This window comes from Urocitellus parryii, chromosome 8, assembly GCF_045843805.1.
Source record: "Urocitellus parryii isolate mUroPar1 chromosome 8, mUroPar1.hap1, whole genome shotgun sequence".
Taxonomy (NCBI): Eukaryota; Metazoa; Chordata; class Mammalia; order Rodentia; family Sciuridae; genus Urocitellus; species Urocitellus parryii.
In genome coordinates, this window is record NC_135538.1 from 72349016 (window position 1) to 72362107 (window position 13092).

Sequence of the window (13092 nt, forward strand, 5' to 3'; positions counted from 1 at the left end):
GTGCTGAGAATAGAACCCAGTGCCTCACATATGATAGGCAAGCACTCTGCCACTGAGCCATACTCCCAGCCCTCTAGTCTCTTTTCTGAAAGAACACATGTTGTGTACAGAAATTAATCACATAAAGAAGCATGCGATTACATGTTATAAATAGTATGGAGGAAAAGAAGCCAATATCATGAAGAATACTAAGGAAGATCTAATTTAGAATGATGGACTCATGGGAAGTCTTTCTGATTTAGGTGAAGGGGATAAGAGCAGCGTAGGCAGGTGGAAAAGTGTGGAAGTAGGATCTAATAGAGAATTTGAAAGAAGGAGAGCACATCTGGAATCCAGTATACTCTGGAGATGTTCAGGATAATGTAGAAGAAATAGAAAAAGCTTCATTCCCAGACCTTTGTTATCTAGGTAGTATTTCACTTTTTTCTAAAAGTGGGAAGTTATGGTAGGTCACTAAACACAGAAATGAGGCTATAAAATCTCCACTTGAAATATTAACCTAGTTTTGGATGAATAACGGGTTGAACAGAACCAAAAATGAGAAAAGAGGAGACAGAAAGTTATATGACATTTCATGCAAGAGAGGAAGGTGGCTTGGATTAACGTGGTGACAGTGCAGATCAAAAAATAAGAAGCAGGCTGGGGCTGTAGCTCAGTGGTAGAGTGCTTGTCTAGCACATATGGGGCACTGGGTTCGATCCTCAGCACCACATAAAAATAAACAAAATAAAGTAAAAAGTTTTGGTACATATCTGAAAAGTCAAAATTTTGCCTTGGAACATCAGTTGGACATGAGGTTTGTGGGAGAGAAAAAGGAGAAGAGCAACTCCTAAGTTTCTGGCTTTAATATCTGTATGGTGCAGATTGAAGAGAAAGGAGAGCATTGGGGGTGGGGGCAATGAAAGGTGGAGTAAGTACAGGCAAGAATTCACTTTTGGATGTTTTCAGTTTCTTAGACATCCTAGTTTGGATGAGGAGGTGTCAGCTGGAGCTCAGAGATGAGAAGTACTTAAGTTAGTCACTGACATGCATATATAGGAAAGAAAAACTCTGAAGTATTCACCATGTAATCTTCCTATATGTTAATCTTCCAGATATATATTAATTGGCTGGAGTGTAAAACACATAATCTACAAATAGCTGTCTTCAATTGTCACACACACACACACAAAGACATGAAAAAGTGATGGCTGACTTTTTTTTTCTTCATTTAGGTCTTTTTTTTTCAGATTTAATTTTGAACACCTTTATTGTAAAAAAATATGGGTAATGCAGAAAATCATGAAATGAACCTTATCCATTGGTAAGCATTAATAATTTTTCTTTCTTTTATCCCTATTTCTACTACCAAAATAAATGTTTTCTTTAGATATTTAGGTTATTTGGGCTCCTGTTATTTCTTTATATTTTAATGATGCTTCCTTTCACTCATTCACTTGTTGCTTTTTATTTTTCATCAATTTTTAATAACTATTTTTAATGTGGTGCTGAGGATCAAACCCAATGCCTCACATATGCTAGGTAAGTGCTTGCTGTACCACTGAGCCACAATCCAGCTCTTCTTGCTTTTTAAATTAAGCTAAAATGTATAAAAGTTTGCCCCCTCTACTACTTTGTAGTGCTGGAGATTGAACCAGGGCCTCATGCATGCTAGGCAAGTGTTCTGAGTTACACTCTCAGCCAAAATTTTGCCATTTTAATCACTTTTAAGTATATAATTTGGTGACATTATTTTCATAGTGTTGTACAACCATTATCACTATTTCCAAAATTTCATCACCCCTAACAGAAACTGTACCCAGTTAAGCAAAAATTCCCTATTTTTCCTTCCTTCCAGTTCTTGGTTACCTTTACTTTCTGTCTCTATGGAATTTTTCTATTCTAGATATTTCATAGAAGAAGAATCACATAATATTTGGCCTTTTAGGCCTGGTTTCCTCTAAGAAGAGATATAAATTACACTGTGCTCAGGCTCTTACCAACTATGCTAAATCACCTCAGTTAAAAGTGAACTAATGTTAGGGCACCACTCTATCATGAGAAAAGCCATTGTCTTCCATCAGCAAAATGTCTGAAAATAGGATGGGCATTTATCTGTCCAATGAAAGTCATAATCCTGACATTTGATGGTGCCAGTTGTCTGATTCTAGTCAAAGATCAATTGCTTTCTTACTGCTTTTCATTTATCTATTCATTCATTTTTTGGGTACTAGAGTTTACAACTGAGGCACATCCCATCCTTTTTATTTTTTTGAGACAGGGTCTTGCTAAGTTGCTGAGGCTGACCTTGAACTTGCAATCCTCCTGCCTCAGCTCCCCAAGTTGCTGGGATTACAGGTATGGGTCATCATGCTTGGCTCTCACAGCTTCTTTTTCAACAATGCAGTCTGGATCTATTCTTACCTTCCTTCCTTCTCTAAAACATCCAGCAGGGTACTTTCAAATGTTTTGTAACATTACATGAACATCTCCTTGAGTAATATGGACAAATGTCCAAAGATATGTCATAGGAACCATTTGTCCCCTTTTTAATCTATGGGATTTTGTTTTAACGATTCATAAAGACACTAACCTTTCAGGTAGATTTAAGGATACTTTTTATTTAATGTAATTTTGTTTGTGTTCTGAAAACCAAGGACATTGAAGTATACATTCTCTGTTGAATAGAGCACTGTGTACATGTATCTTTGTTTTGTCTGAAAATAGCTCTTAACCTTCATCTTCTCACAGCTTTAGTATGTGGGCTTGCTCTGTATAGTTCGCTCTGTATGAGATAATGGGATCAGTTCTGACAGGTGTGCTATTGGAACAATATCCCAATTTTCTTAATTCCCTGGATCTCATTACAGCATCATTTCCATGATACTCCTTTGTCTGAGTCTATGGAGAAAACAAAAAAGGAATTAATTTTTGCAATAGGAAATGGGACTTGAAAAGGAAATGTTTTCACCTGAGAAATAACAAAATTTTTACCTGGTAATTTAGTGGCAGGCCTGGAACTCCAGCCCACATCTTCTAGATACTGTAGGAAGTTAAAAGTAGTGATTCCCAACTAGGGAGATTTTGCCTCCCACCCCTGCCTGGTACATTTGGAAATGTATGGAGGGTTTTGTCATAAATGGTAGGGAGGTTACAAGTCATTTGGAGGCCAGGATGCTGCTAAACAATCCTACAATGCACAGGATAGCTGCTGAAACAGTTATTCAGCCCAAAATGTCACTGGTGCCTTTGTTGATAAGTCCTGTTGTAGAGTATTGGAAACTGAACTTGAACCCTGCTCTGTATCTTACTCTGTATCCTTGGGAAGTGACTTCATTTCCCGGAAACTGCCTTCTCATCTGGAAGAACAAAATGGCCACCACCATAAAACTGACAGACAAAAAAAAACAAAGCCTATATTTCAAGGTGGTTGTGACAGATCACTTCAAAAAGCACTATACAGTGCAGAGCATCTGATGGGCCCAATAAATAAAAACTCAGGACCATCCTATGGAGTTCAGTCATAAGACAAGATGGAAGCAGTGATAGAAAGACAATGTCACTGAAATGAAAAACAAGGTTCCTCACTTTCCTATTGGCCTTTACAGAGAAAAGAGTAAGAGAGGTTAATGAAAGGTTTAAGAGAACCAAACAGCACTGAGGAGAGGCAAGGAGATAAGACTGGAGACAGGAAGTAATGAGAGGATTGTGTAGGTGAGTGACTTGGAGATGCACTTGAGAGATGTTTAGGCTGAATTATAAGAACTTGGTAAGAAATTTTATATAAGGCCATGGGAGAAGAGTCTAGAATAAATATGAAATTTCTGATGTGGGTGCTTGGGTGTTGGTATACCATGCAACAAGATAATGAAATCAGAGGACAGGGAACATAATAAATTCAGTGTGGACATATTAAGTTTGGAATGTCTGTGGGCCATCTAGGTGATAGTCAGAAGGGGACAGAATTTTTAAAACAATCAAAGGAGGCAGAACAACAGAAAGACAAGATAGAGTTTCAAGAACACAAGTGCAACTGTAAGAAACGGTGGAAAAGCTCCATAAACTCAACAAGCCAAAACAACCATTTACCTGTCCGAGATTTTATTAGCAGGACTGTAGTGGCCAGTAGCAGAAGAGAAGGGGGGGGGAGAGGGGGGGAGAGAGAGGAAGGGAGGGAGGGAGGAAGAGAGGGGGAGAGTAAGAGAGGTAAAGTAAAAGAGAAGAGGGGGAAGAGAGAGAGGAGAGGGGAGGGGGGAGTGAGAGGGAGAGAGTAAGAGAGGGGAGACTGGGGCTGGGGCTCAAGCGGTAGCGCGCTTGCCTGGTATGCGTGCGGCCAGGGTTCAATCCTCAGCACCACATTCAAAGATGTTGTGTCCACCAATAACTAAAAATAAATAAATATTAAAAAATTCTCTCTCTCACTCTTTCAAAAAAAAAATTAAAAGAGAGAGGGGAGACTAAGAGAGAAAGGGAGAGTAAGAGAGTGAGCACTGAGCACGAACAGGGTGTTGATATTTATGGGCTTAACGCAGGATGAGGAGGAGCAATGCGAGTGGGCTGTTACTTCTTCATTGGCCGAGAGTTCGCACCACTTCAGGGATTGGAGGTGTGCCATTCAAAGTTCACTCCATTCACAGGGATTGGAGGTGACGGTTCCAGCGCCATTCAGTGCTTCATGGACCTGAGCTCCTGGAAGAGAAACACTCTGGGCACCATCTTTACCAACAATCCTGAGCTCCCAGAAGAGAAGCGCTCAGGGCTCCATCTTTACCAACAACGACATTGTCACAACACCAAAAAATTAAATGACAGCCAAAGAATCCAGAAGATTTAAAGTGATAGTAGTAATTGGGAAGTACAATGGTGAGCAACAAAAGTAGACTCACTGAATTGAAGGGTAATTGTTGAGAAAGGTAGAAAAAAGGGATAAAAGGTTGACAGATAATGCTATGAAGATCCTCTTCTCTCAACTAAAAAGACAGCACATACTTACTTGTACACTGAGAGATGAAGGACAGGAGAGGTTGAAGACACATAATACACAACAGAGAGAACAGATAAGAATGGGATGCAAAGCTGAAATTGTTATTTTGAGGCAAGGAGGAGACTGATCACTCCAAACTAGGTAGAAACAGTAAGTTGGGTATTTTAGTCAGCTTTTTCATGGCTGTGACCAAAAGACCTGACAAGAACAATTAGAGGAACAAGTCTGTTTGGGTGAATCACAATTTCAGAGGTCTCAGTCCACAGATAGCTGACTCCATTTCTTGGGGCTTGAGGTGAGATTGTACATCATGGTAGAGCAGGGTAGTGGAGGGAAACAGCTCAACACATCATGGCAGGAAGGAGGGGGGTTGAGGGGAAGGGAGACAGACACATACCACCCACCAGACATAGAATATATACCCCAAAGGCACAACTCCTCCCACCACACCCTACCCACCTTCAGTTACCACTCAGTTTTAGTCCCTCTCTCATAACCCAACCAGTTCATCTCTAAGCCTTCTTGCACTGTCTGAGCTTTTGGGGGACATCTCACATCCAAACTATTACATAAGGTGTGGGTGTAAGTCTGTCCGGAGAGAAAGGAAGCAGGAGTTTCAAAGAAGTTCACATTGGAGATTTTCCCCTTGTATTTTCAAATTGTAGGCAAGCTCAGGGGTGTGAAATTTAGGAAGTAGGAGCATATAAGGACAGGGAATGGTGCTTAAGGATTGGAGAGGGTTACTAACAAATTAGAGAAAGTGAATAGAGACTACAGATTCAATAATCTGGCAAGGGAAGGATATGTAGTTACCAGGTTCACCCTTGGATTCATATCTAGATCTTTTCTGATTAGTAATATAACCCCTCTATTTTTCTAGAGAAATAGTAGAGACTTTTGCCAAGAAGAATTGTTTGAAAATGGGGTTGAGGGAACAGCAATAAAATAAAATTCCAAATTAAAGTGGGAATGGGATCTCAGTTGTGTCCATGGATCAGTTGTGTCATCTCCTTTTGGAGTTTATCTTCCAAAGTTGCTCAAATAATTAACAGAATAGAAATTCATGAATCACAATAAAATTGTTTTCTTTCACAGAGTCTTGCCTTTTTGAGAGCTTAAGTCATGAGTTGGATGTTCCTCAGAGACCTCCTAAGTGGAGTAAATAAATATTCAACTGGGATTGGGCGCATCTGGCTAGCTGTTATGTTCATCCTTCGGTTGCTGGTCTACATAGTGGCTGCAAAGCACGTGTGGAAGGATGAGCAGAAAGAGTTTGAGTGCAACACTAGACAGCCTGGCTGTGGAAATGTGTGCTTTGACTACTTCTTCCCGGTCTCCCAGGTCAGACTTTGGGCTTTACAGCTGATCATGGTCTCCACGCCCTCTCTCCTAGTAGTTCTACATGTGGCCTATTGTGAGGGAAGAGAAAAAAAGCATGGAAAGAAACTCTATGACAGCCCAGGCACCATGGATGGGGGCCTATGGTACACCTATTTGATTAGCCTCATTGTCAAAACTGGTTTTGAAATTGGCTTCCTTGTTTTGTTTTATAAGTTGTATAGGGGCTTTAGTGTCCCCTACCTTATGAAGTGCGATTTGAAGCCTTGTCCCAACACTGTAGACTGCTTCATCTCCAAACCCACTGAGAAAACCATCTTCATCTTCTTCTTGGTCTTTACCTCTTGCTTGTGCATTGTGTTAAATTTCACTGAACTGAGCTTTTTGGTTCTTAAGTGCTTTATTTAAAGTGCTGTCTCCAAAAAAATTCTAAAAAGTTCAACTCCTCAGTGTGTTGAATGCCACAACCTCAGATATGTTGAATATGGTGAAATAGGGGACCCTCTTCTACTCCAGAATCGTGATGCAGGCTTGGGCATAGGCACACCCTAGCAACCTGAAGCAAAGCTACCTTACTGTACACAAGAGAATTAAATAAAGAAAACTAGTATCCCTACTAAACAAGACCTAAAGTAGCTTGGAAAACCAAGGGTGTTAGCCGTGATATTATTTGAAATTAAAGACTATTTCAATGTGCTCTCAGATGTGAATGCTGCACAGAGGACTCATTATTTTGTGGTAGGGATCTCTTTTATGTCTATACACAAGTTGTTTTTCAGTTAGTTAATTGCAAATTAGTCTAGAGAAATACAACCAACAGCATTCTTTCAAGAGTTTAGATCTATCAGAAAAGAATCTCTATATTAGCTTTTTATTTTTCTATAACAACCTTACTACAATTCATGCACAATGAACTGAACAATAAAAAAGTGTCCCTTTTGACAAATATAGTGGCCTCCAAGCTGACAAGACACTGGTGATCTCCAATTGGCCGGCAAGGCTCCACTCACTTTTATACTCAACCTTTATAGAGAAGGACTGTACTGTAGCAGCTATATGGGGCACACAGAGGCACCCCCAAAGAGAAGAGAAAGCCTGACCTGAGAAGGCCCAGAGTTCAGGATTCATCAGTTTAGGAGTCCTTGGATATAAGTGGGCCAGGGGAGAGGAGGAAAAGCCATCATTTAAGTGATCTCTAAGTTAAGCACAAATCCTACTGGAAGATAACCTACTGAAGTCTTTAGTCATGGGGGAAGGCAAGTACCACAGACAACAGAACACTGATAGGGAGCATGGGAAGTCACAGAAAAAGAATACTCTCACTTGGTAATCATTTTACACTTTTCTTTAACCATAAAAACACTGAAATACTTTGTAAATTTCCATATTGTTAGACCTTTTTATAACCAGAACAGTATGATGTAACTATAAATATGACACAATTTGCTTATAGTAGCACATCTCTAGGATAATAAAACATGTACTAGGCTATTACAGTGGATCAAATAATGTAAGAAAGAAAAATCATTATCATCTGTTTTTAAGACTAGAACTTTTTACTTTTCTATTTTTAAATCCATAATATACTCTTTGAATTTGATACTTTAACATATGTGCATTGCTCTAGAATAAAAATTGTTTTGCCATGTTATTTGGGTGCCATTGATATCTTTACTTGACTTCATCAGAGTATGATTATTCTATGAAAAAAAATTGTTCTGACAATTTTAGAACAAGATTTTCAACACTGCTTTGTAAAGATAGCTCAGAAATCATTCTATTCCCTTTGGAATTTCTTAACAGAAAGTCACTATAAAATGCAATTTTAACTAAAACCAATTATTCATGTCTTCCATATCTTGACAACCTCAGAATAAAATGTCTCCTTACAATATGCACAGCGAAGGTTTTTCGGGTTATTATGTAGTCTCCAGACCATGTCACCTATAGTGGTCATAATCTTTATCTTAAAGTCTTGGAAAACAGAAAGATGATGAACTTTGTGGTTTCTCTTTCTTTAGTTCATACCACAGATCACTGCTGGACTTAAGAACTTACAATCATATACTTTACCATTTAACAAGAAAACATCTAGCCTTCATAAATGCAGGTAACCCTGGTTTTTAAAAATGATATGTGGTTAAAGAGGCTTAAGGTTTTAAGGTCTGAGCCTGACATGGAATCTAGAAAATATGTTTGCAGGGGAGAAATGGAATAAAGACAGGGGACTTTTTGGTCTGAGGAGTTCACTGCAAAAAAAGTCTAGAGAGCTCAGCCTCCTCCCATGTTACCACAAGCTCTGCCCAAGTTACGGGGGTTGGTTGCCTGGGCATGTACATTGCTTGCTTCTCTACTTTAGAGATCAAAAGGTAATGTGAGCAAGGACAATGGAAATGAAACTGTTCAAATAGAAAGGTGGGATGTGTACTCTAAGTTTATTGATTGATACTTCTTTTAACTTACAAAATAAGCTTCCTATAACCAGCTTAGTAGTGTCAGTGAAGACCCCAAACATTTGATTAAGAGAATTTTGTCAATATTTTGTTGTTATTCAGTTTCTCAACAAATTAGTATTTATTGAGTACCTGGGAGCATGACATTGGGCTACCCACCTTCTGAGACAGAATTTTTTTTCAAGTTTTTTTTACAAAAGAATGCCCACAGCTGCAAGTAGCCGTGGTTCCAGTGGTCCTCCAGAAATGAAGCCAGTAGACAGTGAAGATGAGAGAGGAGGGGAAAAGGCAGACATTTGAATTCTTCGATCCTATTGGTCCTGAGCCTGGCCCCACTGCTCCACTTTATATGAAAGATAAATAATGTTTTTGCTTAAGCTGTTTCAAGTTAGATTTCTGTGTTCTGCAACTGAGAATCCTAATAAAATTACTTTCTGCATACATTTCTTTCCCTATATAATAGTAAGAGAGGTAGAACACTTCTCTTGTACTGACCCTTTCAAAACGTCCAAAATTTGATAGTGTACATGTATTTGTATAAATAGGGAGAAACTATAGAGATCTCAACAATGGTTTCAACAAGAGGAAGAGCTTAACTTTGTCTTTTTATTCTTATTATTTCACATTACTTTTGTTCTTATGCTTTAAATAAATAATTAAAAAGCCCACAGTGCCCTGACTCTCCTTATTCTAGCTCACATCCTGTCACATACATGTAACACTTTGCTTAAATACTGATGTCAACTTATTCCTAATTTAGTTTAATTTTGTTTGTATATTTTAATACTGCACAGAGGACAAAAGAGGGGTATTCAATTTTTTTAAAAATGGATGAGGAAAGAAACAGTAGAGGATCATGTGAAAGGAAAAATGTCAGCATACACATGAATTTTTATAACAACAGCCTGAGGCAGGTGTTGTGGGAGAGGTCTACCAGAAATACTTTCTCTAAAATAAAATTGGGAACCAGGTATGGTGGTGCAGGCCTGTAATCCTAGCCTCTTGGGAGAGGTGGAGGCAGGAGGATCCTAAGTTTGAAGACAGCTTTGGAAACTTTTTGAGACCCTGCCTCAAAATAAAAAAAATAAAAAGGACTGGGTATGTAGCTCAGCAGTAGAGAGCTCATGGGTTCAATCCCCAGTATCACAAAATTAAAAACAGATCCTTTTTCACAAAGGATACTTCCTTCATCTACAAAAGATACTGGGGGTTGTGCAGGAGTTCAGAGAATTATCCATAGATCCATCTTCTTTCTACTCTGTCAAATAATCTGACCAACTTTCCTATACTGAGATAATTTTCTCACATATTGCTTGAAAGCAAAGTGAAATGAGTTCTGGATGCTACATAGGTCAACATTTCCACCTATTTTAAAGGTGGTGTTTCAGGTCCTTCCCTAGCTTAGAGAGATTAAATCTTCTATAATTATTATTTTTAAATTAAAAAAACCTAGGTAAGGGGCTGGGGATGTGGCTCAAGTGGTAGCGGGCTCGCCTGGCATGCGCCGGGCGCTGGGTTTGATCCTCAGCACCACATAAAAATAAAATAAAGATGTTGTGTCCACTGAAAACTAAAAAATAAATATTAAAAAATTCTCTCTTTAAAAAAAAAAAAACCTAGGTAAGGCAGTACACACCTGTTATCCCAGGTACTGAGGAGGCTGAGGCAGGAGGATTGCAAGTTCAATGCCAGTCTGGGCAACCTAGTGAGAGCCTGTCTCAAAATAAAAATATAACTGGGGATGCAAGTCAGTGGTAGGCAGTGCTTGCCTAGCATACATGAGGTCTTGATTTCAATCTCTAGTAAAAAAAAAAAAAAAAGGGGGGTGGGGAATTTTCAAAGAAAAAGGATATATATTATATATATGTATGTATATAATTTCTATTAATTCTTTTTTAAAAATATTTTTTTAGTTATAGTTAGAAACAAACCTTTATTTATTTTTATGTGGTGCTAAGAATAGAACCCAGTGCCTCAGACATACTGGTGAGTGCTCCACCACTAAGCCACAACCCCATCCCTAATACTTTATCTTAATTTTTTTTTAGATATTAATGCCTCCTGTCAGAGTAGAGATGGATGAAAAAGCTGTGAGGTAGAAATCTACTTGTCTGTTCAGAATACAAGGGAGCATTCTGCTGTCATATATACCTAATTAAAATAATTTTTTAAAAAAGAATACAAGGGAGTTGAAGAAGGGAACTGCAGATTACCATTCTAGGAAAATGTCACTATTGAAACCCTTTGTTGCAGTTTGGGACCACAGGAGAAAAATATTAAGCAAAACAAATGCCACATTCTAGTGGTAAAAACTCCATTAACTAATCTGATGATTGTCAACTCCCTGGGACTAAACCAAGTAGTAATCACTAGCAAAACCAAGTTTTCAGTTGTAAAAGGTATTTACCTTAAAAAAGAGTAATTTGAGATATGACTTTCTGAGGAAGATAAGCAATACTGATAAAGCAACCTTCCTAGATTGCTACTAATTATGTTAACATGATAACATTTTCAATACTGTTTATGACTAAGTTTAAAGACTTGGTCTTATATTCATCTCTTCATGCTTCTGCACCCCCACAGGTTAGGTCCCTGGTATTTAAGAGCATGTTTCTTCTAGAAAGACTTTGTGTTCCCCTTACATCTCCCATATCTCATCTACCTAATATTTACTCTTCTCCTTGTGAAATATTTTTATCACTACATAAACCTTGATTTTGTTGGGGATGGCAGTGTGCCTATCTAACAAAGTACATTTCCAAGTCTCTGCATGTGAAAGTAGCAATGTGAACTATCTTCTTGCCAAAGCAATAGAGATTTTTTTTGGCTGGTGCTTTGGGGAAAGTCATTTAAAACATGGGGCTGATTGTCCTACCAAGACATCATAGCTAGAGCTGCAGTAAATATCCGTCATGGGGTGACTTTGAGAATGGAAGCAAGATCTGATGGAGATGGAGGAGGAGGAGGAGGAGAAGAACAGACTCATGGGGCACTGATGCCACTATGGGATTGCCATACTGGCCCTGAACTGCTTATCTCCTACCTCATTTGTTGGTATGAGACAACTAACTTCTACCTAAGTCATTGCATGTTAATTTCTTACTTGTAAGCTCCCAACATTCTTGATTAAGTTTGCATTAGTGACTAAGGGAAGAGCATGCATGTATCTACTGAAGACACAAGAAATGGTGAGTGCTGGGCATGGTGGCACATGCCTGTAATCCCAGAGGCTCAGGAGGCTGAGATGGGAGGATTGAAAGTTCAAAGCCAGCCTCAGCAATGGTGAGATCCTGTCTCTAAATAAAATACAAAATAGGGCTGAGGATGTGGCTCAGTGATTGAGTTCAATGAATGCCTGGTTCCAAAATAAATAAACAAACAAATAAACAAACAAACAAATAAATAAATAAATAAAAAGAAATGGTGGAGTAATAATTGAGCCATGATTAAAAAATAAATCTCAGAATTCTGTTCAGAACAAGTCAGGTGCAATGGAACAATAATTCTGTATCAATCCTTTCAGTATGAAAACAGGACTGATATTTCACAACATAATATCCTTGGAGTATAAACTGTTCACCACCTTAAGATAAACTAAGTATAGTATAACACTAATTTTTTTAAAAGGTTAATTTAAACCCGAGCAGATGCTTGTATCTAGACTACAGGGAAATGACTTAAAATGATTAAAAGTCAAACAGCTTATTTTGTGTTCAGAAGTTATAATGGGTAAGAACTAGGACTGATGGATAAAAATCAGAGCTATATATATTTTTTAGCCTAACACAGGAATACCCTATTAATTTGAAATGCTTCAATGAAATGATCCCCTGACAAAACAGTATAATCAAACAACACTGAAAGGAATGTTTAAGAAAATTTCTGGATTTTATGGGAGGGTTTAGTTAGATGATCTCCACTTTTCCTTCAAGAGCCTATGATTATAGTACTTTAATGGCAAGTAGAGACTCTGTATTGCTATATCACTACATAAACCTGAGTCCACAGAAAGATCTCTGATTAGAAGAACCACCTAGAACAAATTTCATGTATAATAAGATAGCTCACCATAATAAACAATTTAGGCAGTTCCACAGAACTGGTTAAAATATTTTATTTTAGGATTATGGCATTATAGTGACATGCAAAGTACTCACTCAATATTTTATGCGATTTCATTTTTCTTTTCTCCGTCTTGAGAAATTCTACTTCAATGCCTGGATCAAATATTTCTGCTAGTGAGGAAAATATAATATAAAATGGAAACAGGTAATACCTATCTGATAGGGCTTCAGAACAGGTGCTTATACATTTGTATCTCCTTCTAAATTATGAGCA

At 38.1% G+C, this 13092-nt stretch overlaps 1 protein-coding gene across 1 annotated transcript; it reads left to right on the forward strand.

The window, feature by feature from the left end:
• The first annotated feature begins 6085 nt into the window (after positions 1-6085).
• Gjb7 (gap junction protein beta 7) lies at positions 6086-6709 on the forward strand. The gene has a single exon (XM_026411441.1). The coding sequence runs from the start codon at positions 6086-6088 to the stop codon at positions 6707-6709; it is 624 nt and encodes a 207-aa protein (XP_026267226.1).
• Positions 6710-13092: the final 6383 nt, after the last annotated feature.